At 43.2% G+C, this 27,700-nt stretch overlaps 1 protein-coding gene across 12 annotated transcripts in view; it reads right to left on the bottom strand.

The window, feature by feature from the left end:
* The window catches only part of syne1b (spectrin repeat containing, nuclear envelope 1b), a 543,459-nt gene that overhangs the window by 435,952 nt on the left and 79,807 nt on the right, over positions 1–27,700 (bottom strand). For 7 of the 12 annotated variants that reach the window (XM_059986317.1, XM_059986318.1, XM_059986322.1 and 4 more), the window contains exons 1-6: positions 22,824–23,425; positions 20,431–20,514; positions 9,425–9,517; positions 9,125–9,303; positions 5,384–5,580; positions 922–1,031 (exon numbers count right to left, since the gene is read on the bottom strand). In XM_059986317.1, the coding sequence (XP_059842300.1) occupies positions 922–1,031; positions 5,384–5,580; positions 9,125–9,303; positions 9,425–9,517; positions 20,431–20,514; positions 22,824–23,084 (924 nt within the window). In that variant the 5' untranslated portion in view covers positions 23,085–23,425. Of the gene's footprint in view, positions 1–921; positions 1,032–5,383; positions 5,581–9,124; positions 9,304–9,424; positions 9,518–20,430; positions 20,515–22,823; positions 23,430–27,700 lie in introns of those variants that run through there. The other 5 variants (XM_059986320.1, XM_059986330.1, XM_059986328.1 and 2 more) reach the window with 4 other exon arrangements.

Raw genomic sequence — 27,700 nt, 5'->3', positions numbered from 1 at the left:
CCATGGAAAAATGTGGACACACAGAAGACTGTCAGCCAAAAACAAACACACCACTGCTGGAACTCAGTGGATCAGAAAAATAGGCAGTTGACATTTCAGCTGGAGACTTTCATCAGAACTGGAATGGAGGAATTCAGGTATGTGGAGAGCCTAGAGATGATGAAGGTGCTCTGTTAGAACAAAGGAGGATAGGAGGAGATCTTATTGATGTGTCCAAGGTCATGAAGCATTTTGCTCCAGTAAGTAATGAGAAAATGCGTACTCATGCAATAGTAAAAGAATGTTTTGCAAGTCAGGTGGCATGGAGAGTGAAAAAAAGGTATAATTTCAGGCCGTTGATCTGAGAAATGTTAGAAAACAATAATATTTGAAGTTCCAGAGAAGGGGTCGGATGGGATTTATTTTCTCCGTTCTCTCTCTCTGCTTACATCTTGTCCAAACAAATCACCTGCTATTAAGAAGTCTTTATTACCCTCCATCAGTTGACCCAATAATTCATATTCCTTATTGTCTCAACACCTCTCCCCTTTTCTGCAAATTTAAACATGTTTGTTTTTCCACTCTGAGAAAAAAGGTCTGAAATATAAACTATTTCTCTCTCCACAATTGCTGAATGTTTCCAACATTTTCTATTTTTATTTTGGTTTTCAAGTATCAGCAGCTTTTTCCCCCTTAGATTTGCAATAAATGCTTGTGTGATTTAGTATCCAACGGCCAAAAGTTTGATCGGTCAAATTGACAGAAACCTTCAATGGAAAACAGATACTGTAAATTCCTGAAGGATGGACAACCTCAGGGCCATGGGGAACAGGAAGGGAGTGGGGCTTGGCTGGTGCAGACTAAAGAGGCCACATACCCTCCCTCTGCTGTATTACTCTGTGCTTGTACAGTAAGATCAAATAGAAATAGGAAAGGACTCACCTCTTCCTCTGCGGGTTCAGGCTCAGCCCCCCGTGGGTCTGGATATTGCTTCAGGAACTGTGCTACGTAAGTCATGATGGACTTCTCATCTGGTTTGCTGACATCAACATCTGTAAAGCATCATTCAGTTAGGAGACAGGGTTCAGCTGCTCCTTCAAAGAACTGAGCAATACGTACACACCCCTAATAGCACCAAACAGTGGTGTGCTTCAAAACCCCACGGCTTTTCACAAGAGCGCTTCAGACAAGATGTGATTAAACCACTTACAGAACAGGCGAACAGAAATGAGGTCAAGGAAGTGGATTGAAAGAGGAGGAAAGGTGGGGAAGCAGTGAGGTTTGGGGAGACAGCCTGCCAGTGGTGGGGTGATGGAAATCGGGGACATGCAAGAGGTATTGAAGGTGGCAAGAGATGGTAAGCTACAGTTTCATGTAATGGCTTACATAAGAACATACAAAACCCAGAACAAGAGTATCAACTCCTTCAGCCTGCTGTAACTTTCAGCAAGTTCATGACGGACCAAACCTTGGGCCCCAAGACCACTGGCTCACCCACTCTCTCCACATATCTCTCAACTCCCTTGTGGTTTACTACATCCAGCTTGAGGATATTCAATGACTCCTTTTCTGTAGCTCACTGGGGTAGAAAATTCCAAAGATTCACACCCATCAGAGGCAAAAAAATACTGGTGACCCCTTATTCTAAAACTATGCCCCTTCTAAAGGAAACAGTCTCTCAGCAGCTTGCCTACAATCCCCTCAAAATTCTCCTTATGTTTCCATAAGATTCTCTCTCATTCTTCTTCAACATGCACAACCATTTGGCACACGCCACCCACTTCACTCCAAGAATCAACTTAGTGAAACTTCTCCAATGTAAGTAAATCACTCCTTGGATCAAAAGCCAATACAGTACACCAGATATTGCCTCACCAGCACCCTATAAACATGCATAAGAAGTTCTGTTTTAACCTTTGGATCCATACACTATTCAATGCTTAATATTTAATTATCCTTCCTTGAAGCCAACATTTAACTCATCGTTGGCTTCAAAGAAGGATAATTAAATATTAAGTATTGAAAAGCGTTGGGTGTATGTGTGTGACCCCAAGCTTCCAATGGCCTGTCACTTTTTATTCTTGTCCTAGTCTCACTCAACCACTCCACATTTGGCCTCCTACACAGCTCCAACAAAGCCCAGTGTAAGCCTGAAGTTTGGTGCCTTCATCTTCCAAGGTGACGCATGATATAGCTAATCAACCAATGTAAGTAATGGTGCATTTCTAGATCAGGGGCCAACCTTTTTCAAGTGCAAGGTTAACAAGTCTCCACCTACAGCTGAGGAGTAGAAGGATGACATGCCACTGGGGTATGACACAAATCTTATGGCAGGACAGGGACTGAAAGCACGTGGCTTTACTAATACCCAAAAGCACACAGATGGCATATGGCCTTTTCTCAATTATCTCTTACTCTCTTGCAGTTTCATACAGTCATACAGCACAGAAATAGACCTTTTCACCACCGTTAGAGGTCAATTGGACAGGTGTATGGATGGGAAAGGTTTAGAGCAGTGGTTCCCAACTTAGGGTTCACGGATCCCTCGGTTAATGGAGGGTAAATATGAAGAAATGTAAAGTAAAGAGCGATGTCAGAGTACATCTCCACATCCCTAAAAACGATCAGCAAAGTGGTTAAGAAGGATGCTTGTCTTTATTGGCCAAGGAACACAAGAGCAGCAAGATCACATTAAAACTTTACAAACCACTGGCTTGGCCATAGTTGTAGGGTCATCGTGCAAATGGAAGGGCCTTCTACACACATTTTATGGAAGTTTTATGTTTCAGTAGAGTCAGACAGCATGGAGAAAGGCACTTTGGTGCACCAGGGCCAAGATGACCATCCTCTTTCAACAACCCTGTTGTGTTGGCCCCACCGTCCTAAAAACATCCCTTAAATTCTACCACCCTCGTGCTCGCTTGGGGCAATTTACAGTGGCTAATTTACCACCCAGCTGCAGGTAATTGGAAACTGCAAGGGCAAATACCTGGAGGAAACCCACTTAGTCACAGCGAGAACATGCAAACTCCATCCAGACTGGTCCAGGGGTCAGGATTAAATCTGAGAAACACACACAAAATGCTGGAGGAACTGAACAGGACAGGCAGCCTCTATGGGAAAGAATAAGGTCAAAGTTTGAAGGACCGCACTGTACTCTTTTCCATAGATGCTGCCTGGCCTGCTGAGTTCCTCCAGTGTTTTGTGTGTGATGTTGGATTTCCAGCATCTGCAAATTTTCTCTTGTTTGTGATATGATTAAATCTGGATAGCTGAGACTGTGAGGCAGCTGTTCTACCAACTACATCATATAAACTTGCCTGAATGAAGAGTTAATACCAGAGTTGTAATGTGTTCTATTTCTTAATCTGCTACTTGAGTAAAATAATAAAGATAATTAGAAAACCTCCATCAGGGACAACAAAACTGTATGACAGTATCTAATAATAAATCCATGAAAGAGAACATTATAACACCCGACAGGATGAAGGCTCATTACTGAGGAGGAGTGTTGCTGAACACGGGTCATGAAGACCTCCTGTTTCCAAAGCTATCAGCAGCCTGGCAGAGCCTCAGCAGAAGTTCATTACAGAGATGACATGGGAAAAATCTGAACTAAACTTCCAGGCGAGAGGAAATTAAAAACAGAAGACGCTGGAAGTATTCAGTTCTTGAAATTAAACTTACTGGGAGGGTGGGGAACAGAATGAATGTTTCAGGTCAATGAGCTTTCATCAGAATTGGAAGAAAAACTTAGATACGGAACAACATTTTTAAGTGTGGAGAATGCATGAGGGGGCAGAGGGAATCAGGAAAAGGTCTGTGATACTTTGGAGAGTGAAGACCAAATGAGGCGAGTACAGAACATCTCGGTTGGGTGTATGTGTGTGACCCCGAGCTTCCAATGGCCTGTCACTTTTATTCTTGTCCTAGTCTCACTCAACCACTCCACCTTTGGCCTCCTACACAGCTCCAACAAAGCCCAGTATAAGCCTGAAGTTTGGCGCCTTCATCTTCCAAGGTGACACATGATCCAACTAATCAACCCTTCTGCTCTTCCACCTCACACTCCTATCCCTCAGGTCTTTTGTATCCTCTGTCGTCTTCTGGGATTTCAGATCTTGGCTGCCTCCTCCAAACAGACCACCCCTGTCCTCTCTCAGCCAGCACTACCAACACCCAAGTCCTTCAGACTTTCCTGGTTTTCACTTTGTCAAAGACCTCTTTTGTTTTTCCCACTTTCTCTGCAACTTAAAACTTCCCACATTTCTCAATGAATCAAAATAGGCACAATGGGAAGGAGGCGAATTGGCCTTTATTGTCCATACTGGCTCTATGTAAAATGATAGTTTCACTCCCCTTCCCCCTCCCCAAAGCCTATGAGTTCTCCTATTTCAGATACTTATCCAGTTCCCTTTTGAACATCAATTGAATCTGCCTCCAATATTACCCCTTGGAGAGAAAACCAGCCAATAAACTTCCCCACACACAAATGGCTGGAACAACTCGGTGAATCAGGCAGTGTCTATTATCAGATATTCATCAGATCTCATCAAAAGTCCTGATGAAGGGTCTCGGCCTAAAACGTCAACTCTTTAGTACTCTCCATAGAGGCTGACTGACCTGCCAAGTTCCTTCACCATTTTGTGTGTGTTATTCTGAATTTCCAGCATCTGCAGAATCTCTTGTGTTTATAATCTTCCTCATGTCTCTTTTGGTTGTTTTGCCCATCGCCTTCATTCTCAGACCTCTGCCGGAAGGAGCAATTTCTATCTGTTCTGTGTCCATGAGTTGTTTAACCACGTTGACCCCATCTCCTCAAAACCTCACCTGTTCCAAATACAAAACTCAGCTTCACCATTGTTCCACACAACTGAAGCTCTTTGTTTCTAAACACTGACCCTCTTCTGCACCTTCCTAAAACGTAACATCTGCAACTGCACGCATCACTCTGATAGGAGCCAAAATGCCTTACGAAGGCTCGCCAGTTAATTGTCAGGCACAGGAATTTCACTTCACTAGCCCTTGAGAATTTTTTTTCTTGATTTTGTTGACTGAGCAAAGAACATTGGCCAAGACATAACAGCACAGTCCCTCTTCTTCAAATACTACAAAGAGGATCCTCTACCATCAAGAGGGAGGCAGCCAGGGCTTTGCTCAAAGTCCCATCAGAAAGACAATCCTTTCCAAAGTGCAGCAGAGTGCCAGGACTCATCTTTTCGAATAGTATTAAAGAATCAGAATTTCTGAGAGTTCAGCTCTGGCAAGGAGAGAAAGCCATGTAGGATAATAATAGATTCCTACAGTGGGAGTCTCCGCTGAACTATCCACCACCAATAAAACAGATAAAATTACAAAATTACATAAATAACTTGAACTCTAACCAATGACGATTGACGAATACCTTCAGGGTCCAGGAGTCTTGGAATCCCGAGCTGAGTTTCAGCGATGGTGAAAGCACTTTCCAAGTTTTCCCTGTTTGACTGGCTCCTGACCCTTTCCAAGTCGGTCAAGTCGGGACGGATGGCGTGAATAACAGAATGAAAGGCAACACCACTCCTCCAGCTCGGGCCAAAATCCTTCACTTCAATGCCTAAACGCCTTCACGGAAAAAAGCAGAGGTTATAAATGCATTATATAAAACAACAAGAAGAAAACCTGTGAAGATTGGGGCACTGGGCCTGAAGCAGGAGAGAACATGGAGCTGCCTTAGGCTCCTCACTGCATTCCAGAGCAGATCAGTACAGCAGGATGGATGCACAGAATAGAACAAACTACAAGAGGAACTCAGTGGACCAGACTGCATTTGTGGAGAGAAACACTGACCTTTGAAGTTGAGACCCTTCATCTGGAGTTGGCTAGACTTTGTCCAGTCCAGATGAATGACCTTGGCCCAAAATATTGACTGTCCATTTCCCTCCACAGACGCAGCCTGACTCACTGAGATCCTCCAGCATTTTGCTTTTGCTCCAGATCCCAGCACCTGCAGTCTCTTGCATCTCCACTGCTGATGATGCATTCTGGTCTCTCATAACCGACCCATTCTCGATCTAACCAACACGTTCTTGCAATGTGTGAACTCACCACATTTGGGTGCCACTCTACTGCGTTGCGGTCATCGCAGCAGGACGTGCACCACTAAAGGATTCTCATTCCTTGCTTCCACTTAGCCCACTGCTTTATCTCTCTACACTCATGACTGTGTGGCGAGACACAGCTCAGATGCTATCAATAAATTTGCCAATGACACCACAGTTGTTGGCAGAATCTCAGATGACGATGAGGAAGCGTACAGGAATGAGATAAATCAGCTGCTTCAGTGTTGTTGCAACTACAACCTTGTACGCAACTCTAACAAGACCAAGGAATTGATTGTGGACTTCAGGAAGGGGAGGTCGGGAGGACACACACCAGTCCTCATTGAGGGCTCAGCAGTAGAAACGGTGAGCAGACTCCTACTTATCAACATGGCAGAGGATCTATCCTGGGCCCAACATTTTGATGCAGTAATGAAGGCGGAACACCAGGGGCTCCACTGCATTAGGAGTTTGAGGAGATTTGATACGTCACCAAAAGCTCTTGCAGATTTCTAGATGAACAGTGGAGAACATCCTGACTGGTTGTATCAGTGCTTAGTATGGAGACTCCAATGCATAGGGCCTCCACAGCTGCAGAGGGCTGTAGACTCGGCCAGCTCTCATCCATTACTAAGAATGCTCACCATCTGGGACACGCCTTGTTCTTGTTACTAACATTAGGGAGACAGTACTGGAGACTGATGACCTATACTCAAACATCTATTTCTCCTCCACCATCAGATCTCTAAATGGTCCTTGAATCCATACACAGTGACTCATTATTCCTTTTCTTGTACTATTTATATATTTTTGAAACTTATAGCATTCTATGCCTTTGCATTGTATTCTTCTGCCTACCCTCAATTGAATCTCCAAAATAATCATCCTCTCTAAAGATTAACCCTTGCACTCCTGCTCTTCACTTAGAGGACTGTGCAAAAGTTTTTGGCACATATAAATAGTGCGGGTGCCTAACACTTTTGTACAGCACTGAGGTAATTTTATGTATTGCACTGTACTGCTGCCACAGAAAAGAAACTAATTTCATGCCATATGTGAGAGATGATAAACCTGATTCTGATGTGGGTCTCCAAGAGTGGGAAAGAGGCAGGGAGGGAGGGAATCATGATAGGGAAAAGGGGAAGGGAGAGGGGAGGGAGCAGAAAGCAGCAGAAAGACATTCTGTAATGATCAATAAACCAATTGTTAGGAATCAAGTCACCTTGCCTGGTGTCTGAGGGCTGGCTGTGTCTGCACTCACCCTTGGCACACCCCACCCTCACCACTCCAAACATCATTTGCTGCCGCCGTATTAACAAATTTGCTCTCTGCTCCAGGTTGACAAATACAGTACTGTGCAAAGGTCTTAGGCACCCTAGCTATATATATGTGCCCAAGACTTTTGCACAGTACTGTAATCATAGTTGCCAATGTATCATGAGATCCACCAATTCCATTCAGCATCAAATTCACATTTTTACCTACAGTATGTTGGCAATTAAGAAGAACAATTTATTGAAGCAGTTTCAGTTTAGAGATGATCTCTGTTTTAGCACAGGAATTGGACTATCAATGCTGAAGACCTGGTTCCGGTTTCCCCTCTTTATGCTACCTGGCACTGTGGCAGGGCTCTCACGCAATCTGCCCTCTGTATTCATCTTGCGAACAATAAAAGATCCCATTTGTTGCCTCTGCCTATCATCTCTCAGCATCTGTTGTTATTTCCAGTCTCCCCTCCTCATGTGGATCCACCTATCACCTGCCAACCCGTCCACCATCGATCGCTTCCCTCTAAGGTTTTGTAATGGCTTATCTCCTCTGTATCTTTCAGTCCAGATGATGGCATCAACCCAAAACATCAACTGTCCATTTCCCTCCACAGATGCTGCCCGACCCACCAAATTTTTCCAGCTTTTTGCTTGTTGAGAGACGAGACTGTGTTCTAGAAATGGCATTAGATTCTAGAATCTACAGCAGAACCTATTCAAGCTGTAATAGGTGAATCTGACAGACTCCACATTTGTTGATTAAAACCATACGGTTATTTATTTACACCGAAGTCTAAAGTCACAGCAAGAAAGCCGAACAGGCTAATTGGCAAGAAGAGTGTTTTGCATTAATCAGGATCAGCAGAATGATGTGTCCTGTGAATCGAAGAGTCCAGTTTGTCTTACACATGGGCAGTTTACTGGGGAGTTTGGATATTTAGCCAAAACCAAAGGCAGCCTTTGGAAAAATTTCCCAACACTGAGGCATTCTAAGATGGATATCATCAGTCACCTCAGATGGATACGGAGTAGGGGAGTAGAGCATTCAGCCACTTGAGCCTGTGGCACTGTTCAATGGAGTCACGGCAGATCCATGATCTAACGTCAGAAATTCTCCTTTACCCCACATCAGCAGTCATTTCTGTTAACTGAAATATGCCAGTCTCAGATTTGAATGGACAATCAGCCTAGCATCACCAAGCATTGCAGGCACAGTTTTCACCTTTCACCGTGTTTTTAGTGCAAGTGGACTTCCTACCCTTCCTAAGCTCCAGTCCAAGAGCTTGAATACAGTCATGAATACAGACTCCCACAGGGCTCCAGTACTGTGAGATGCTCATAGCCTGGTCAGATCTGTCTTTGACTACAGAAAGGGTGACTCCTATCTTAATTCTGGTTGGAACCAAAATCTCCTCTTTTTCCTTTGGACACAGCTGCATGCAAGATAAAGATAATATAAGCTTTAGAATGGTCAGTTACTATACTGATAGAGATGGTGCCATTTTCTTGATGGTGAAAGTGCTGAGAATCCAGTCTCATTTCTACTGTATACAGCAAAAAAAGAGACTAACCATTCAGTTTACCATCTTATCTTACGGTACACCCTAATTAGGACAAAGAGAGGAAAGGAGGACATTCCTGACTCTGTGGCCATACTCAGGCCGTACTCAGTGAGGCAGAACATAAGACAATGTTGAGAGAAGTAAACACACAACAAACTTCAATACTGGATGCTGAAAATAAGTTCAGTGAGCAACTGACTTTCATTTACTGCAACAGAATGACTGACGGGGAACTCACTTTCCTGCAGTGTGGTGCACCCACTTCAGGAGAGCCTTCTTGGCATTTCCCTTCAAGTTGGTCACAACTTTTCTCTTGGATGGGGGGCTCCCAGTCTCAGAGTTGGCCACGCTCTCCACAGACGAGGCACTGCTGGACAGTGACGAGAGCAGTGACAGATTACAGGTAAGCTCTTCGATCTGCAGATTAGGAAACAAGCCAGTGAAAATGGGGTGGTGGGGGGGGGGGGGTTGCAACAGGCTGCAAAGACTGGCATATAACTGTAACAAAAGGTATAATTAGAGTAATGTTGGGGGTCACCTGGAAGTATAAAATGATGGTCCAGATCAAGCCAAGGACAATGGACGGTCTTCCATCAACAATATCTGTAGAATTGATGTTGACCAGTTTAATCTGTAAGAAGAGTAAGGCACATTGTCAAAATAAGTTCTTAGTGCCACAAATCCCATGATTATTCATGCAGTTTAGTTCACAATCTCACACCACCTTTTTGCTTAATCTTTTACTCACACCCAATCTTTCTTCCACATACTAGTCAGTCAAGTGAAAGTAGATACACATATTACATAGGTAGTCATTCTGGGGAGAAAACAAGGAAAGATGATGTTCTTCTACAACAGATTTCCAAACCATAGGCCATCCCAGATAATTTCATAGCCAGACATAGATTGTCCTGCCTCATAGATAAATGCAAAAAAAAATGCACTGTTGTTCGAATGATTTTGATGTGGTTAAAATGGCTGCAGTAATTCCAATACTGCAGTGAAGACCACAAAACACAAACATTTCATTGGCTGTAAACCACATCGGGTGGCTCTGAGGTCACTGGCTGTGCTATATAACCATTCCTTGATTAATAGAAGGAATGAGTTCCTGGAAAACAGGTCGTTGAATTAAATTTTATAAATTGACAATGGCAACGTGAAATGCATTTCAGTTCATAATTCTTTCTCAACACAGAGTGACACAATATTCAATTTGACTAATTTGATATAAATCAGTCAATGGAGTCAAAGGAAAAAAACTTTTAAAATCAAACACATAATCTTCATTTATATTAAATTAGCTTCTAAAATGCTGCAAACATTTTTCCCCAGAACTCCAGCTTTCAAGAACCTACTTCCCTTTTAACAGGGTAAAGCATGGAGATGAACCCAGAACACAGTGAAATGCTTCATGATGTCTGTCGCAAATATATTAAAATAATAAGCATGGTTGCTGTGAGGAGGAGGCTTGGATCCATTAATGGGAGCTGCTGGCAGTACTCCTACAGCAGAGTGATATTGAAGGAAGCCGTCTCTGTAATAACATTCAGCAATAACAGACTCACATTTCCACTGCACACTTAATACAGAAAAATATCCCAATTCAGTCAACAGAGAAGCAATCAATGATGGCCCTGGTCCAAAAGAGGAGATTGTAACAGGAGAGGTCAAAACATTAGTCACAGAGGTGGGATTTCAGGAAAACCATAATGGAAAAGATTGAGAGGAGGGGCAGAAGGGTTCAGGGAAGGAAATAGACAGCACCAGGAGGAGGTGATAAAAATTCATGCTGAATTTCTAGGTACAGCACTGGTAAAAGCATTTTTCACTGGAGAGCGACAGTGGCCAAGGAGAACTGGTTGCCGTCAAGGTGTGTTGGAATTGCCACCATGTTGTAGCGTGCAGTGAAGGAATGGAAAAGAATGGTCCATGGGAAATAGCGAGAAAAGGATATGGGCAGCACAGTGGCACAGACAGTGGAGCAGTTTCCGCACAGTCAGCAATGCAGGTTCAATCCTGATCTCGACTGCTGTCTGTGCGGGATTTGCTTGTACTCCCCATAACCTCGTCACCTTTCTCCCAGATTCCAAAATGAGTGTGAATTGGACTCAATCTGCCACTAATCTGTACGTACAGTGCCTTGAAAAAGTATTCCGCCCCCACTACTATCTTCACATTTTACTGTCTCATTTTCTAAATTTAAAATATTTTTGAAGTAAGATTTTTTGAGTTAATCTACAAAACACTGTGCATCATGTCAATTGAAAAGAAAAATTCCAAAACTAGTCAACAATTTACTGAAAAGTAAAAACAAAAATTGTGAGGTAGAAAAGATATTCATCCCCTTTATATCTACTACACTAAGTTACTTCCGGTGCAATACCGTATATTACCTTATAACCTCACCCAATTTGTCGCTGTAGAAAATTGGAGGATCACCTTTTTCCAATGAATTCATGAAAATAATTACCCCCCACCCCCAAAAGGTCCAACAGTATGGTAGATTTTCAACAGACCAAACCACAATGAAGACAAGTTCAGGAAATGACAATAGAGAAGCACAAATCTGGGGAAGGGTGCAAGACCATCTCAAAGGCACTGAACGTAATTCAGAGCTCAGTGCAGTCCACTGTGAAAAAGTGGAAAAAAATATGAAAAGTGATCTTCTATGGTACATCACAACCTGGTATGGAAGTTATCCTGTCCAAGACCGGAAGAAGCTGTAGAAGATTGTGAACACAGCCCAGCACATCACACAAACCAATCTTCCATCCTTGGACTCACTTTACACGGCACGCTGTCGGAGCAGTGCTGCCAGGATAATCAAGGACAAGGCTCACCCAGTCAACACACTTTTTGTCCCACTTCCCTCCGGGAGAAGGTTCAGGAGCATGAAGATACGTACGGCCAGATTTGGTAACAGCTTCTTTCCAACTGTGATAAGACTGCTGAATGGATCCTGACCCGGATCTGGGCCATACCTTCCAAATATCCGGACCTGACTTGCACTACCTTACTTTCCCTTTTCTATTTATGATTTATAATTTAAATTTTTATTATATTTACTTCAATTTGTACTTAAAGGAGCGCGAAGTGCAGAATCAAATATTGCTGTGATGATTGTACGCTCTAGTATCAATTGTTTGGTGACAATAAAAGTAAAGTAAAACACAGCCACACTGCCTAGGTCAGGCTGCCCTCTAAACTTAGTCACCAGACAAGAATGGCACTTGTAATGATGGCCACAGCCATGCCAACAGTCACTCTGTGGAAGCCGCAGAAGTCTGCAACTGGAGATGAAGTCCATGGCTTCACAATCTCTAAGGCCTTGCACAAAATGGATATTTATGGAAGAGTGGCAAGGAAGAAGCCCTGGCTAAAAAAACATATTCTTACCTGTGAAGACTTTGCAAAGTGTCACTTAGAAGATACTGTAAAGATGTGGAAGGAGGCTTTGTGGTTGGATGCGACTGAAGTGTAACTTTCTGTCCTCAACACCAAGCAATATGTGTGATGTAAATTTAATAACTGCACATCAGCCAGGCAACACTGCTGTAAAGTACGGTGGAGGTAGCATCATACTACAGGGATGCTTTTCAGCAGCAGAGATTGGAAATTGGGTCAGGGTAAATGAAAATATGAATCCTGGATGAAAAACCTGCTAGCCTCTGCCAGAAAGCTTAAACTGGGGAGGAAGTTTGTCTTTCAGCAGTACAACGACCCAAAGCACAAAGCCAGAGGAGCCATGGAGGGGTTTCAGAAGAAGAAAATTGATGTCCTTGTGTGGCCCAATCAGAGTCCTGACCTTAACCTGATCAAATGTCTCTGGCAAGACCTCAAGATTGCCGTTCAGTGTCGCTCCCCAATTAACCTGGCACAACTTGAGCAATTTTGCAAGGAGGAATGGGTAAATCTTGCTCCATCACGTTGTGCAAAACTAATAGAGACTTATTCAAGACTATTAGCTGTAATAGCTGCAAGAGGTGGTACAACTAAACACTGTGCAAAGTGGGATGAATACTTTTGAACTGCTGACATTACAGTTTTTGATTTTTTTAGTTTTTCATGCTTTACAACTTTCCCTTTTTTTAGGCTCTACTGTGTAAATAAAAGGAGCATGTGATTCACACATTAAAAATATCCCAGTTGAATTGATCAAAATCCCCATTTGGCATACTCACTTACGTGAAATAAGGGTTGGAACCTGAATACTTTTTCAAGGCACAGTAGGTAGTAGAAACAGGAGTGAATTGATTGGAACGTGTGGAGCCCGAGTCAGATTAGTGTATTAACATGCTTGAAGGTCAACATGGATTCCAGAGGCTGAGAGGCCAGTTTCCTTGCTGTATAACTCTGACTGGTTTGGGCAAAGGGCAGGAGAAAGAAATGAATTTCTGGATATTGTTCCACAGCTGCAGAGTGTACAACCACAGAAAACAAAATAAACTGGAAATAGAACAATGTTCAGATGGGACAGAAGTGCACATGACGCTGAAATCACTGACCGGCGATCCTCTGTTCATGGACTGGTTAAATGGCAGCATGAGAGAGAAATTAAAGAGAATTTACATTCAGTTAGCCACAACGTCCCATTCTCAGCTTACAATAAGAGCACAACATGTCAACTGTTCCATCTAATTTTATTTTAATTATGTACAAGTCTTAAAGCCTTTAAGTGATTTCTGAAATGGAATTATTGAGCTCTGCGGCAATTCTGACAATTGACAAGACCAGCCTTTCACTTTACAACAGCCGGCTCACCATGCTTTTAGTTTATTGCTTCCTGTCAGGACTATGAGTTCAGAGACAGTGTTTTACAGCATCCCTCTGTGGATGCATTCAACTCAAACATTCATCTGCTTGCTCAAAATGCACTAACCTGAAGGAGACCATTCAGCCCCTCATTCAGAATTGGACTTACTATCACTGACTTAGAGGACATTAAATTTGTTGTTTTGTGGCAGCAGTGCAGTGCAAAGGTATAAAATTTCTATGATTTACAAAAAATCAACAAATAGTGAAAATAACAGCGTAAAGTTCATGGACCATTCAGTAATCTGATGGAGGGAAAGAGCAGTTTCTGAATCATTAAATGAAGGGATGCAGGTGCCTGCAGCTCCTCCTCGAGGAGAGGGTATGAGCTCCTCATTGACCAAGGTTCAGTTAGATAAAAGTTGAAATTTACCTCATTACCATTGCTTCTTGGTATCCCTATTAGACAAAAAAAATCTTTCCTTCCCCACCCTGAAAATGCTCACTTATCCCTTAGAATTTTGGGAACCAGCATCCCACTGCTCAACTATTTACTTACTCTAGGTCTAAATGCCCCCTTCATAACCAGTCCCCACCCACCTGCCCATCCTCCTGTAACAATTTCTCTCCATTTAGCCAGTACTTCTGGTGTTTTAAACACATCTATCCTTTGCACATCCTTCAGCCTTACAAACACGAGGGAATACAAGCCACGTACATCCTCAGACAGCTGTCGTCTGAGTGGTCAGATCAGAGTGGTGATCTTAAAGGTTTAGCTCTTCGAAGCTCCAGCAAAGGGAGGCTTCAGTCAGGGAAAGCAAATGAAAAAGCTCAAGTTTCCACCCCCCCCTCTTCTTTGTATCTTTTCATCTTGGACAGTAGAGATGCCAGCGAAATGCTCCTCTTGTGGGATGTGGGGAGGAAGGGAGACCTCCAGTGTCCCTAATGACTACAGCTGCAAGAAGTGCATCCAACAAACTGCCTTAAGGAGTTGGAGCTGAAACTGGATGAACTTTGCATCATTGGGAGGCTGAGGGAGTGATAGAGAGAACATATAGAGAGGTAGTTACACCCTAGGTGCAGGACATGAGAAACTGGGTGACAGTCAGGAAGGGGAAAGGGGATAAGGAGCCAGTGCAGAGAACCCCTCTGGCCATCCCCCTCAACAACAGGTATGTCACTTTGGATACTGTTGTGGGGGGGGGGGGGGGGTGTTAACAGAGGAAGGACTCGGTGGCTGGGTTTTGGCACTGAGCCTGGCTTTGTGACTCAGAAGGGAAGGGGAAAGAGCACGCTGTGGCGATAGGGGAATTGTTACCTAGGGGAATGGACAGGAGGCTCTGAGGGCAAGAACGAGATTCCCAGATGGTCTGTTGCCTCCCGAGTGCCAGGGTTCAGGATATCTCAGATCGAGTCCTCAACATTAAGTGGGAGGATGAACAGCCAGAGGTCATGGTCTATGTTGATACCAACGACATGGTTTAGATGAGTGCCGAAGGAGTTTGGTGCTAAGTTAAAGGGCAGGACCTCCAGGGTTGTGATCTCAGGATTGCTACCCATGCCACGTGCTAGTGAGGCCAGAACTAGGAAGATTATACAATATAATACGTGGCTAAGCAGTTGGTATGTGGGGGTTGGTGGAGCAGGGGAGAGAGCATGATTTTTGGATCATTGAGTTCTCTTCCAGGGAATGTGCAATGTGTACAGAGGGGACAGTTTGCATCTGAACTGGAGGGGGGCTAATACCCTGGGAGGATATTGCATGGTGGGGTTTAAACTCGAGTTACAGGGGGATGGGAACCAGAGTGCCAGAACAGTTAGTGGAGAGGTTGTGCAGGCAGATGTTGGTAAAACTTCAAAGTTAGGCTGAGCATGGTGCGACAAAATCGAGAAGGGTAAATCGAGGACTGAAGGCGTTATGTTTGAATGCCCACAGTATACAGAATAAGGGAGAGGAACATGCAGCACAGTTACAGGTTGGCAGGTATGATGCCGTGGACATGACTGAATCATGGCTGAAAGAAGATCATAGCCGGGAACTTAATGTCCAAGGATACACATTGTCTCAAAAGGACAGGCAGGAAGGCAGTGGTTGGTAAAAAATCAAATCAAATCATTAGAAAAAGGTGATCTAAGGTTGGAAGGTGTTGAATTATTCTGGATAGAGCTAAGGAACTGCAAGTGTTAAAAAGACCCTGATGGGAGATGTACACAGACCCCCAAACACTAGTTAGGATGTGGTCTACAAATTACAATGGGAGATAGGTAATGCATGCCAAAAGGGCAATGTTACAATAGCTACGGAAATCCTCAGGAGGGAGCGTTTCTTGAGTGCCGATGAGATGGCTTTTTACAGTAGCTCCTGGTTGAGCCCACTAGGGGATCAGCTATTCTGGAATGGATGTTGAACAAAGAACCAGAATTGATAGAGAGCCTAAAGTAAAAGAACCTTTAGAGGCAAGTGAGGGGGTAGGTGAGAGAGGGGGGGGGGCAAGGGGGGGGGGCGAGAGAGAGATGAAAAGAGGGAGACAGAGAATGGGCAGGAGGAGGGAAATGGGAGGCAGAGACAGAGAAAACGTGAGATAAGTGAGTGAGGAAGTGAAAAACCTGTCAAATGTTTGTTAAGGATACGATGAAATTATTTCAAGCAATAATATTTTCTGTCTAATTATGTACCAGGGACTAGGATACATTTAAGGGAAAGAGGCTGTTGGTTGAAAAGGCTGTATTTCTTTAAGGATACATTCAGTGTAAGTGTGAGACCTCTGTGAGACTTCCCCTGCTTCTTTTGTTTTCTCCCCTGGCATGAGGGTAAACACCTCACTTCACTGTGGAAATTAACTTCTCTTCAATTACCTACAAAGGTTCCCAAAGAAAGCACCAGCATAAATTTGTACCACATGCCAGTTTAGTACATCTCCTAATTTAAAGCTGTTGTTTTAATTAATAACATTTATTAATATTTGACTTAAAATCTGAGTGAGGATTTAAGTTACAAAGAATGAATACACTCTGACTATGACAAATGAACACTTTGGTCTCCAAAGCAGAACCACAGGTGATTTAGAGTTTTCTCAAAAACTTGGTGTTAATAGAATCAGAATCATAGAATCAGACAGCATAGAAAATAAACACTTCCCCCCACCTCATCCAATATTGACTGTGATGCCAATCAACACTAGTCCTAATGCCCTAGCCTTATCTATCCAAGTACCAATCAAGATGCTTTTAAAAACCTTCACCATTTCCTCTGGTACCTTATTCCATATACTCACCAGCCTCTGTGGGAAAAGTTTATCACTCAGATCTCCCTAAGTTTCTCCTCTTTCCCTGCTCTGGGAAAAAAAAAGACTAATTATCTACTCTCTATCTATGCACCTCGTGATTTTATAAACTTCTATAAGGTCACCCCTTAATTCCTATATTCCAGTGGGAATAAACCCAGCCTATTCAACCTCTCCTTAGAACTATAGTCCTCCATGATTTGGGATGAGCAAGAGCCAAAGAAAGAGGCAAAATTTGTGAATAAAATTATATTGCATTAAACAAGTTTAAGGTTTTGCATACAAGCTTAAACACATTTGGTGTTGGCCTTTGGTGTTAAACACATCTGATGTTTACCAAAACAAAACATCAAGGAGAAATTTTTCCTAAGCCTAAGGCAATGATCAAATCTTGATTTTAATTAAAAATGAGAATTTAATGCATAAAAAATAAATAAATACATTTTAAAATTAAAAAATGGGAACGGTTAAGGTATGTCAGGCAAGTTATGTTCAGATTTGAGATTTGGAAATTAAAAAATAATTAACTGTGCAATATATTGTGATGTATCTGGGAATTATATTTTGCTGCTGCTGTTCTCTGCACCTTATGGCACATTGGGCGGCAACCTTTTGCCGCTTCCTTAGCATTTGTCTGTTTTTTACAAGGCCAAGTTGCCAGCTTGGATTTGAACCTGGGACCACTCGCTTCAAAGCCTCTGCACCATCGGCTGGCTACCTGGGACCTTGCTGGGACTTAAAGTAATCAAACAAGAACGTGCTCCTAACCTGACCTTGGTGAAGTCTTCCCAAAGCTCCTGAATAAGATGCAACAGTAATTTTAATCGTACATTCTCAATCACAAACGGGGAAATAATACCCCCAAAGAGGATGTGTTCCAAAGTTTTTTTGAATGGGCTTAAGCTAGGTGGGTATAACTCACCAGCACATATGAGTTTAGTTTTGATGTTAAAGTCAAAAAACACTGGAAATTAAGTAACTAATTTCTCTCTGCTAATTGTGTCCTCTCTCTGATCATTTCAAGGGAAATTCCTTTGACAACCTTCCCAATGCCTGAAACATGAAGAGACAAGCCTCGATCCACAGATTGAGTTGGAGTTCTGCTAAAATCCAAAAGTCAGATTACGTCAGATGATGCACATGGCATGATCCTAAGATACCCCAGTGTGTGCGCAGATGTGATTGATTGTGAGTGAGACAAGAACACAAGACAAGAGTGAGACAAGAACACAAGACAAGAGTGAGACAAGACAAGAACACATGTTAAATTTGCACTGAAGAACCAGTCGCGCAGAGTTACCTGACAACAGCACATTGTGAAGTGGTTAATGTGCTACAGGGGAGATAAACAGATTTTGAAATGATCAAAACTGAAGCTATACATGTGCTGAAGTTTTTTTAAGGACCTTTAGTTCTGTAATCACTTACAGAAATACTGGAAGTTAACTTTGTTCGAGAGACGTTTCTATGCTGGTTCAATTGGTTGTCTGTTTATTATTTACTGCAGATTGCAAAACAAAGATGAACTGGACCAAACTCTTAAACTGGCGGAGACAAAGAAATATGAGCAACTGATTACAAGACTGGCAGTCTGCAGGAAGAATGTGCTAGAACTATGTAAGTGATCTGTGTGGGGAAGGTAATGCAAGCAATAGCCTCTGCTGTTAAGTGCTAATCTGGACGGAGCTAAAAAAGTCACCTGTTGTCTTCAATGGCTGCGTTGTGTTTGAGCACTATGTAAAACATTAGTGGACATTGGTTGAGGGTTAAAGCTAACCTCATGGAAGACTTGCTCTGGCATAAGCAACATGAGAAGATAAAAGTAAGTTTATTATCGAAGTGTGGACTCTTTGTCACCATATGATATCCGGAGGTTCATTTTCTTGCAGGCATTCACAATAAAACAAAGAATAGGATCAGTGAAAAACTGCACGCAAAGACTGACAAACGACCAACGTGCAAAAGACAAACTGTGCAAATACAAATAAACGGACGGCAAATAATAAATAAATAATACTGAGAATATGAGCTTTAGCGTTCTTGAAAGTGCGTTTGCAGGTTGTGTAGCCAGTTCAGTATTGAGGCGAGTGAAGCTATCCACACTGATTCAGAAGCTTGGTGGTTGTGGAGTAATTACTGTTCCTTAACCTGGTGGTGTGGGTACCCTGAGGCACCCTCCCAATGGCAGGAAAAGAACAGACCAAGTACCTTCCCACAGGTTCCAGAAACCCAGTGCTGTCAGGAGTATGTCATCTATCGCCGTTATTGAGGGTAGAATTTTGTACTCTGACTCTTTCATGCAACTATCAGCTGCTGCTCATTTAGTCTTGTCCAAGTTGTGGCCTCCCCATGATAGGAAGTATATTGAGACCTTAGAGAGGGTGCAGAAGAGGTTTACCAGGATGCCATCTGGTTTAGAGGACATCTTCTATCATGAGGCTGGACAAACCTGGCTTATCTTCTCTGGGTGGCAGAGGCTGAGGGGAGATCTGATAGAAGTTTATAAGGTTAAGAGAGGGATAAGTAGAGTAGACAGGGAGCATCTTTTTCCCAGGGCAGAATTGTCTAACACCAGAGGACATGTATGAAGGTGAGAGAGGGCAGCTTCAAAGGGATGTGAGGGGTTAGTTTTTACTCAGACAGTGGTAGATGTCTAGAAAGCATTGACTGGTATGGTGGTAGAGGCGAATACATTAGAGGCTTTTAAGAGAGATTTAGATATGCACATGAATATGAGGGAGATGGAAGGATATGGACATTGTGTAGGTAGGAGGGGTTAGTGTTTGGGATTTGATTTACCTTTTAGCTGGCTTGGCACAACTGTGTAGGCCAGAGGGCCGGCTCCTGTGCTGTACTGTTCTATGTTCTGTGTAAGTACTAATAGAGTAATACACCACATTAAAATGGGCATCATTTTTCACACAGAGGCTTAGGCATTTAATAATAAGTCACTGTTCTGAGAGGCATCAACAACCCTGGTCGTGACATCACTGCAACAAGGCCGAGGAAACAGCAGATGGGCCTACCTCCTGGTCTCACTGTCTTCACCACAGCTATCAAGGCTAATTGCAGCACCAACATCAACTCCACCACACACTGGGAACTGAACCTGTGAGCTTCTAGCCGTTTGCTTCTCAGAAGACCAAGCAGGTACTTCTACAGCATTTGGCCATTGAGAAAAGCCAGCAAGCCGTGCATTCCAATCCCCAGAGCTGCAAGATGTCAACTCAGTACAAGCAGAAGGCCTGGGATATGGCCAATCAATTAGAATCTCCAGACTTGCAGATCATCAGAGAATTACTAAAGAAACTCATAACACTGGACATATCAGCAGATCCATTTGCTTCCACAGAAATACATTCAAACCCTTTTCTGTGGAATACATCTGGTTTGCCTGAGAGTTTCCCTCATCCTTGGAAGTGTCTACAATAACTAAAGCACCATTACAAAGATTTCACACCACCAATATAGTCCAACGAGACACAGATGGGATGGTCACACTTACCCGCCTGCCCTCCAGGAACTGTAGAGCTCTTCCAATGTTGTTCACCCAGTGAATGCGTTTTAACTTACGACCTTGTTCAACGGGCTGCCAAAATGGAATGGAAGTTAATTCTTTCTCCGTAATTTGCAAAGTGTGCATTGAAATATTTTAGTAAACAATTTCAGAGGTTTCTCCACCCCCTACAAGTTACAGCAGTGTCAAATTGCAGTTCTCCATTACACAGCAATTCACCAATCATCTCATTAAGTAGCGTTGGCTTCACTAGGCCTTCTGGAGTGCAATCAACCAGAGATTAAGCCTGGTCTGCACACGTGCACCATAGCAACAGAGCAGAAGATGGTATGTTGTGACTTCAAAGCCTCTCTGCTAGCTGGATGGAGTAAGCCAGGACTGTGACAGAAGACTATCCTTATGCAGGGACAGGTGTACGTTTACAATCCAGTGATGCCAAATATCGTAACCCAGCAAAAAAAAACACAGCTGACCAATAGAGAGCATGTCACCTAAACCTTTACTCCTACAGTACGTACTACGTGACTCACTTTGACATAACGTTCATAACTTGTGGATTCATCAACAAAAAGGGCAAGAGCAGAAGATGCTGATAAAACCACCATCACCAAACTTCCCTTTGAGTTACACCGCATGCCAAAACAAAGTTGTGGTCCAAGGCAAAGGTTTTGCACCTTCAAGTAGATAGTAAACATTAGCCCAGATTCCAAGAAAGAATCTTTAAAGAAGCTGGATGCTACAACACAAAGAGGCTGTGACTCCTAGATCTTCCTTTAACTTGGCAACTATCCTACTGGATCTCCTCTCAGTATTAATCTGTATCCCCAAAACTATGAAGTTCTCCCTTTTATGATGGATTCATCCTTGGACACTAATGAGGTCATCAGTACCCAGACTAGTAGGACATTATTGGATCTCTTCTCTCATGGACGCTATGTCTGATGTCCTCACAAGTATTTCCAATGCTGATTATTGATAGGCTTGCAGGAATTGCAATTTCTGCAAAGCTTGACGCAATTTTTAAAAGTTTGCAGATTTAGAGAGACCAAGGGGCACATTGGACATTTGATGGTGATGACACAATTTCACTCTGCTGTCAAAGTAAACAAATGGGATCTGATAACTTCCTAAGAAGAGGCAAAAGCAAGGAAGTCCTCCCCAAAGCTTTATAAATCACTGATTAGGGCATTAGATGGAGCATTATATTTAATTCGCAGCATTGTACTCTAGGAAGTTGTCAGTGACTTGGAGAAAATACAGATAGTATTTACTGAATTATTTTTATTTGTATTTTATTGAGACACGGTGTGGAATAGGCCCTTTTGGCCCTTCGAGCCATGCCAGCCAGCAGCCCCAGTTTAACCCTAGCCTAATCACTGAACAATTTACAACAACCAACCGGTACGTCTTTGGACTGTGGGAGAAAAATGGAGCCCCTGGAAGAAACCCGCACGGTCACAGGGAGGACATTCAAACTTCTTACAGTCAGCGGGAGGAATTGAACCTGGGCCGCTGGTACTGTAAAACGTTGAGCTAACCACTATGCTACTGTGCAGCCCTGTGCCAGAGTTGCAAGAATCCACAGAGAGATTCGAGAAACCTGGGATATTTCCCCGTACAGAAGAAAAGGTTGATAGGAGAACATTTTTTAAAGGGTTTAAGGTTTGGAAGGGTATTGAGGACTTCTACTAGCAGGCAGGTCAGCAAGTCACAGACGCATACTGTAGCTCAGACAAGTGAGAAAGAAACATAAAGGGTTGAGGAAAAATGTTAAGTTTGCAGGGTGAGTTGGGAATGTATTTACTGAAAGGATAGTGGAATCATATTAAATACTACCTTTCAAAAGGAGGGTTGGATAAATACTTGAAAGGGGAAAAGGGAATGAAGATAGAGAAATGATGAAGCAAATAGCCTCCAACTACTGTATAAAATGTTACATTCCTAAAACTCTCCATTTGAATGTGGGGATGCCACGTTTTATTTTAATGCCTGTACCATAATCTGAGCTTGCCTCAACTGCTGCAGTATTGCTTAGAATGTGTATTGAGAAGAAATCACTAGCTTTTTATGTTTATAACGTGCATTGTGGAGAGCTCTCTGGCTTCACACACAAAATGCTGGAGGAACTCAGCAGGCCAGGCAGCATCTAAGGGAAAAAAAAAGAGAACAGTCAACATTTTGGGCCAAGATCCTTCAGCAGTACTCTTTTCCATAGCTGCTGCCTGGCCTGCTGAATTCCTCCAGCTTTTTGTGTGTGTTACTTGGACTTCCAGCATCTGCAGATTTTCTCTTGTTTGAGATCACTGGCTTTTTTTGCTTACAACGTGTTTTGAGGAGCGATCACTGGCTTTTGTTGCTGAATTAGAAGGTAAAAAACTTACCAGTTTCTGTCCAGATAGAACCTCCAACAAAGCGAGTAACATCACTCCATCCTTAATATCTTCAAAGAGATCATTAACTATAATCGGAGGGTTACGCTGGAACAGAAGAGAGATAAAAACACTTAATCCATCGAAGATTGGTACTGCAATGATTCTGCAGCTAGAACATATAATCATACTCTTGCAGCAACAAAGATCACAGCGTACAAATGTAATTGTCATTGAGAAATTGCAATCTAATGTTTGAATTTTGAGATTCATTTGGTGGATACTCTGGAGGAGAAATTAATTCAAGATGAAGGTACAAGTAGCATGGAGTACACTCACACACGTTTAATAGGAACATCTAAAGCAAATTGTTCTTCCTTTCTCCTGCATCCTGAGCAAAGTCAAATCATCTACAAAGTGCCTATAAATCGAACAAGACCTGAGTCTTACAGCGGAGATACAAGCCTTTAAGGTCACCAAGTCTGGGCCAATCCTCAAGGACAGACCAGTTTAACACTAATCCCATTTCATCCGTGTGCAATTAGATCCTCGATTTCTTCACTTGTAGACCCCAGTCAGTTCAGATTGGCAAAGATCTGCACAATCTCCATCGGCACAAGAGCACTGCAGGGATGTGCGCTTAACCCCCGCCCTGCTCGCTCTACTCCTCTGACTGTGTGGCTGGGTTCAGGTCCAACACCATTTACAAGTTTACTGATGACTCCACTGTTGTGGGTGGTATCAAAAGTGTTGATGAATCAGCATACAGGAGGGAGACTGAAAATTTGGCCATGTGGCCTAATATCAACAACCTCACTCAATGTCGATAAGACCAAGGAACTGATTGAAGACTTCAGGAGAGGGAAACCAAACGTCTATGAGCCAGTAATCATGGGAGGATTAGAGGTGGAGAGAGTCAGTAACTTTAAATTCCTGTGTGTTACTATCTCAAAGGCCTGTCCTCCATCATATTAATTATAAAAAAAGCATAACAGCACTTCTACTTCCTCAGGGGTCTGTGGAGATTCGGCAAGTCATCAAAATTCTTGGCAAACTTCTATAGATATACAGTATGGTGGAAAGTGTGCTTACTAGACGCATTATGGCCTGGTATGGGAACAGCAATGCCTTAGAAATCCTATAAAAGGTAGTGGATTCTGCCCAGTAAATCACAGCTAAAGCCCTCCCAACCACTGAGCACATCTACGTGAAACGTTGCCGTGGAAAAGCAGCACCCATCAGAGATCCTCATCACCCAGACTATGCTCTTTTCTCACTGCTGCCATCAGATAGAAGGCACATGTGCCTCAGGACTCACACCACCAGGTTCAGAAACAGTTACTACCCCTCAACCATCAGGCTCTTGAACAAAAGGGGATACTAACCACATTCAATTTTGGACTCTGTTATATTGTTATTTCATACTCATTATTTATTGCTATTTCTTTATATCTGCAATTGCACAGTTTGTTTACAGTTCCTGATGGTTACAGTTTAGAGATTCTGTTTACAGTTACTATTCAATAGATTTGCTGAGCATGCCCACAGAAAAAGAATCTCAGGGTTTTATGTGGTGACATGTATGTACTCTGATAATAAATTTTACTTTGACTTTGAACTTATTTTCCCAAGAATTCTACCCCCATTCTTGCTCTACCACTTACTTACATACTTACATACAGGGGGAGGGGGGGGGGGATTCTCAGTGTCAAATTAACCTATGCAGAACTGGGCTGAGAAGTGGCAGATGGACTTCAACCCAGGTAAGTGAGAAGTGGTTCATTTTGGTAGGTCCAATTTGAAGGTAGAATATAATATATTAATGGTAAGGCTCTTGTCAGTGTGGAGGATTTGAGAGATTTTGGGGTCTGTGTCCATAGGACACTCAAAGCTGCTATGCAGGTTGACAGGTCTATGGTGTGTTGGCATTCATCAGCCGTGGGACTGACTTCAAGAGCCGTGAGGTAACGTTACAGCTATGTAAGACCTTGGTCAGACCCCACTTGGAATACTGTGTTCAATTCTGGTCACCTCACTACAGGAAGGATGTGGATACTGTAGAGAGAGAGAGTGCAGAGATTTACAAGGACGTTGCCTGGATTGGAGGGTTGAGTGAACTTGGCCTTTTCTCCTTGGAGCAACAGAGGATGAGAGTGGACCTGACAGAGGTGTACAAGATCAATGCCCCTCATCATCGTGTGGATAGTCAGAGGTTTTTTCCCCCCAGGGCTGAAGTGGCTAACACGAGGAGGCATAGCTTTAAGGTGCTTGGAAATAGGTGCTGAGGGGATGTCAGGGGTAAGTTTTTCACACAGGGAGTGCATTCACATGGAATGCACTGCCAGCAGCCGTGGTGGAAGCAGGTACAACAGGGTATTTTAAGAGCCTCTTAGATAGGTACATGGAGCTTAGAAAAATAGACGGCCATGTGCTAGGGATATATTGGCAGTTTCTAGAGTAGGTTACATGGTCAGCACAACATTGTGGGCCGAAGGGCCTGTGATGTAATGTATGTTCTATGTTCTACCAACAACCCACACATCTTTGGGATGTGGGAGGAAACTGAAGCAGCTCAAGGAGAGGTGGGGAAAGTCTCTGAAAGAGGACAGCAGACATTGGACAGAGGATAATGTGGACATCAGGTGATCAAAGAGAGAGTCACGAGGAAGATCGCCAGAGTGGAAATTTCAGAGAGGATTCAGATGATTGCTAGGATGAATAGTGAGGACAAAGAATTGCCAAAGGAAATAGTCTGTGGAAAGCCAAGCACCAGCCAGCCAGGATTGATTCATAACAACTTCACTGTCATGACTACTTTGGTAGCTGCTGAAAATGCAGTCCTGCTTTAAAATTGCAATTTCAGCTGCAGCAGATGGCAAGAGTTGATGAGGGCATGTGCAGATGTTGTATACACTGCTACACCTGGGTTCAGGCAGGAGAATTACTCCATGGCATCCTGCTGTAGGCCCTTTCCTTTCCCTCTTCCTCCTCCTCCCTCTGCCTCCCGATGTGTTAATCAGGCTGTTTACTGACTAAAGTACCCTTGCCTGGATGCAACTGGTTTGTGCAAAACTCGTCAAGTCCCCATTGAACCAGGATGTCCAGACTAAGTTGTGTGGACCAATGCGGCCGATACCCACGAGGGCAATCGAATGCGGGCTTCCACCTTGAGCTCCTGCCTCTGTAAAGGATGTGAAGCAAGTGGGCAGAGGAAGGTGGATGAAAATGCCCCAAGAGTGGAACATATGGAGGCTGGGGATATTGGATAGATGATTTGAAGATTGAACTGCAGGAGGGTTGGGGTGGGGGTAAAAAGATCGAGTTTCAGAGATGATACCATCAGCGTGGATTGGGAAGGGCAGATGAGGTAAAGTGAAATGGATGGCAAAGGAAATCAGTAGTATGAGGTTTTGAGAAATGCCATGGCCCTCCGCACTTTGGAACAACATAGAATCAGAGCAATGGCTGGAGCAAATCACTCAACAACTCACCAGCAAGTGCTGGATGTTTCCATATGGGTAAGGGGTGGTTACGGGGCCTTTCCTGTGGCTGAATGCCTATTCAAGCTGGGCCTGAATAAGGACATTAGCTTGAACACTGATCCCCCCCCCACCCCCAAATTAGTGGCTCCACTGTCAAATCAACACTGCACACTGAACTAATGTCATGATGTAACTGCTCTGCACATTTCCAGCAAGTGCACCCCTCTGCACGTGCTAATGCCTTCACCATAATGCCGCCTCGTTCAGTCCACTTCACAGGTACTGTGTTCGGTTCAGGTCGCCTCATTATAGGGAGGATGGGAGAGGGCGAGAGGAGATTTACTTATGAAGATAGGATGAGCAAGCTACCGTTTTCCTCTTTGCAGCCAAGGATGAAAGGCAACTTGACAGAGGCAGAGACCAAGTGGATAGTCAGAGACTCTTCCCAGGGCAGAAATGGATAATACAACGGGCATAATTTTAAGGTGGTTGAAGAAAGTTTAGAGGGGTTGTCAGAGATAATCTATTTACACAGAGAGTGGTTGGGGCATGGAATATCCTTCCATGGCAGATATAGAACATTAGGGGCATTTGAGGACCTCTTAGGCTCATGGATGATAAAGAATGGAGAGTTATGTAGGAGAGAACGGTTAGATTGGCCTGAAGAGTTAATTAAAAGGTCGGCACAACATCATGGGCCAAAGGGCCTGTACTGTGCTATAATGTTCTATGTTCTGTGTTCAAATACATTTCTGCTGGTTCAATTCTGGAGATTTAACGGGATTCAAAGTGCCTGAGAAATGACTGCTCTGATCCCAATTTCTCCATCTCCTGGTTCAAGAGTTAAGTATATTACAGGCAGGCCTCTGAGGAGCAGTGAAAGAGGACTCAGCAGCATTGACTTGTCTAATGGCTTGTTTCACTTTCACTCACAACCTCCTTTTCAAGAGCACAGATAATGCAAAATAAGTTCTTACTGCATTTAAAAAGCCGTCCGATGTCCTGGGATTTTATTTCTGAATTGCTCTAGAACCTTCCAAATAGCAGGCAGTGTCCATGGAGGCAAAGACAGTTGATGGACTAGTTGAAATCCTTCGCAGCATCTCGAAGTGGCTGAGGTGAAGTGCTTATTATTTTAAGGAACAGCAGAGTAACAGGCCCTTCTGGCCCTCCCAATTACACCTACGTGATCAATCAACTTACTAACCTAATTAGTAGGTCTTTTGAACGTGGGAGGAAAAAGAAGAGCACCTGGAGGAAACCCAGGTGGTTACGGGGAGAACATACAAACTCCTCACAGGCAGGTGGGAATTGAAGCCAAGTATCTGGAGCAGTAATAACATTACACTAACTGCGACGGTACCATGCCGCTCCAGAACTCTCGAGTAAATGCATAAATTTGGGGAA

The sequence above is a fragment of the Hypanus sabinus genome, chromosome 12 (assembly GCF_030144855.1).
Source record: "Hypanus sabinus isolate sHypSab1 chromosome 12, sHypSab1.hap1, whole genome shotgun sequence".
NCBI classification, from domain to species: domain Eukaryota; kingdom Metazoa; phylum Chordata; class Chondrichthyes; order Myliobatiformes; family Dasyatidae; genus Hypanus; species Hypanus sabinus.
This window is presented reverse-complemented; position numbering and strand designations above follow the sequence as displayed.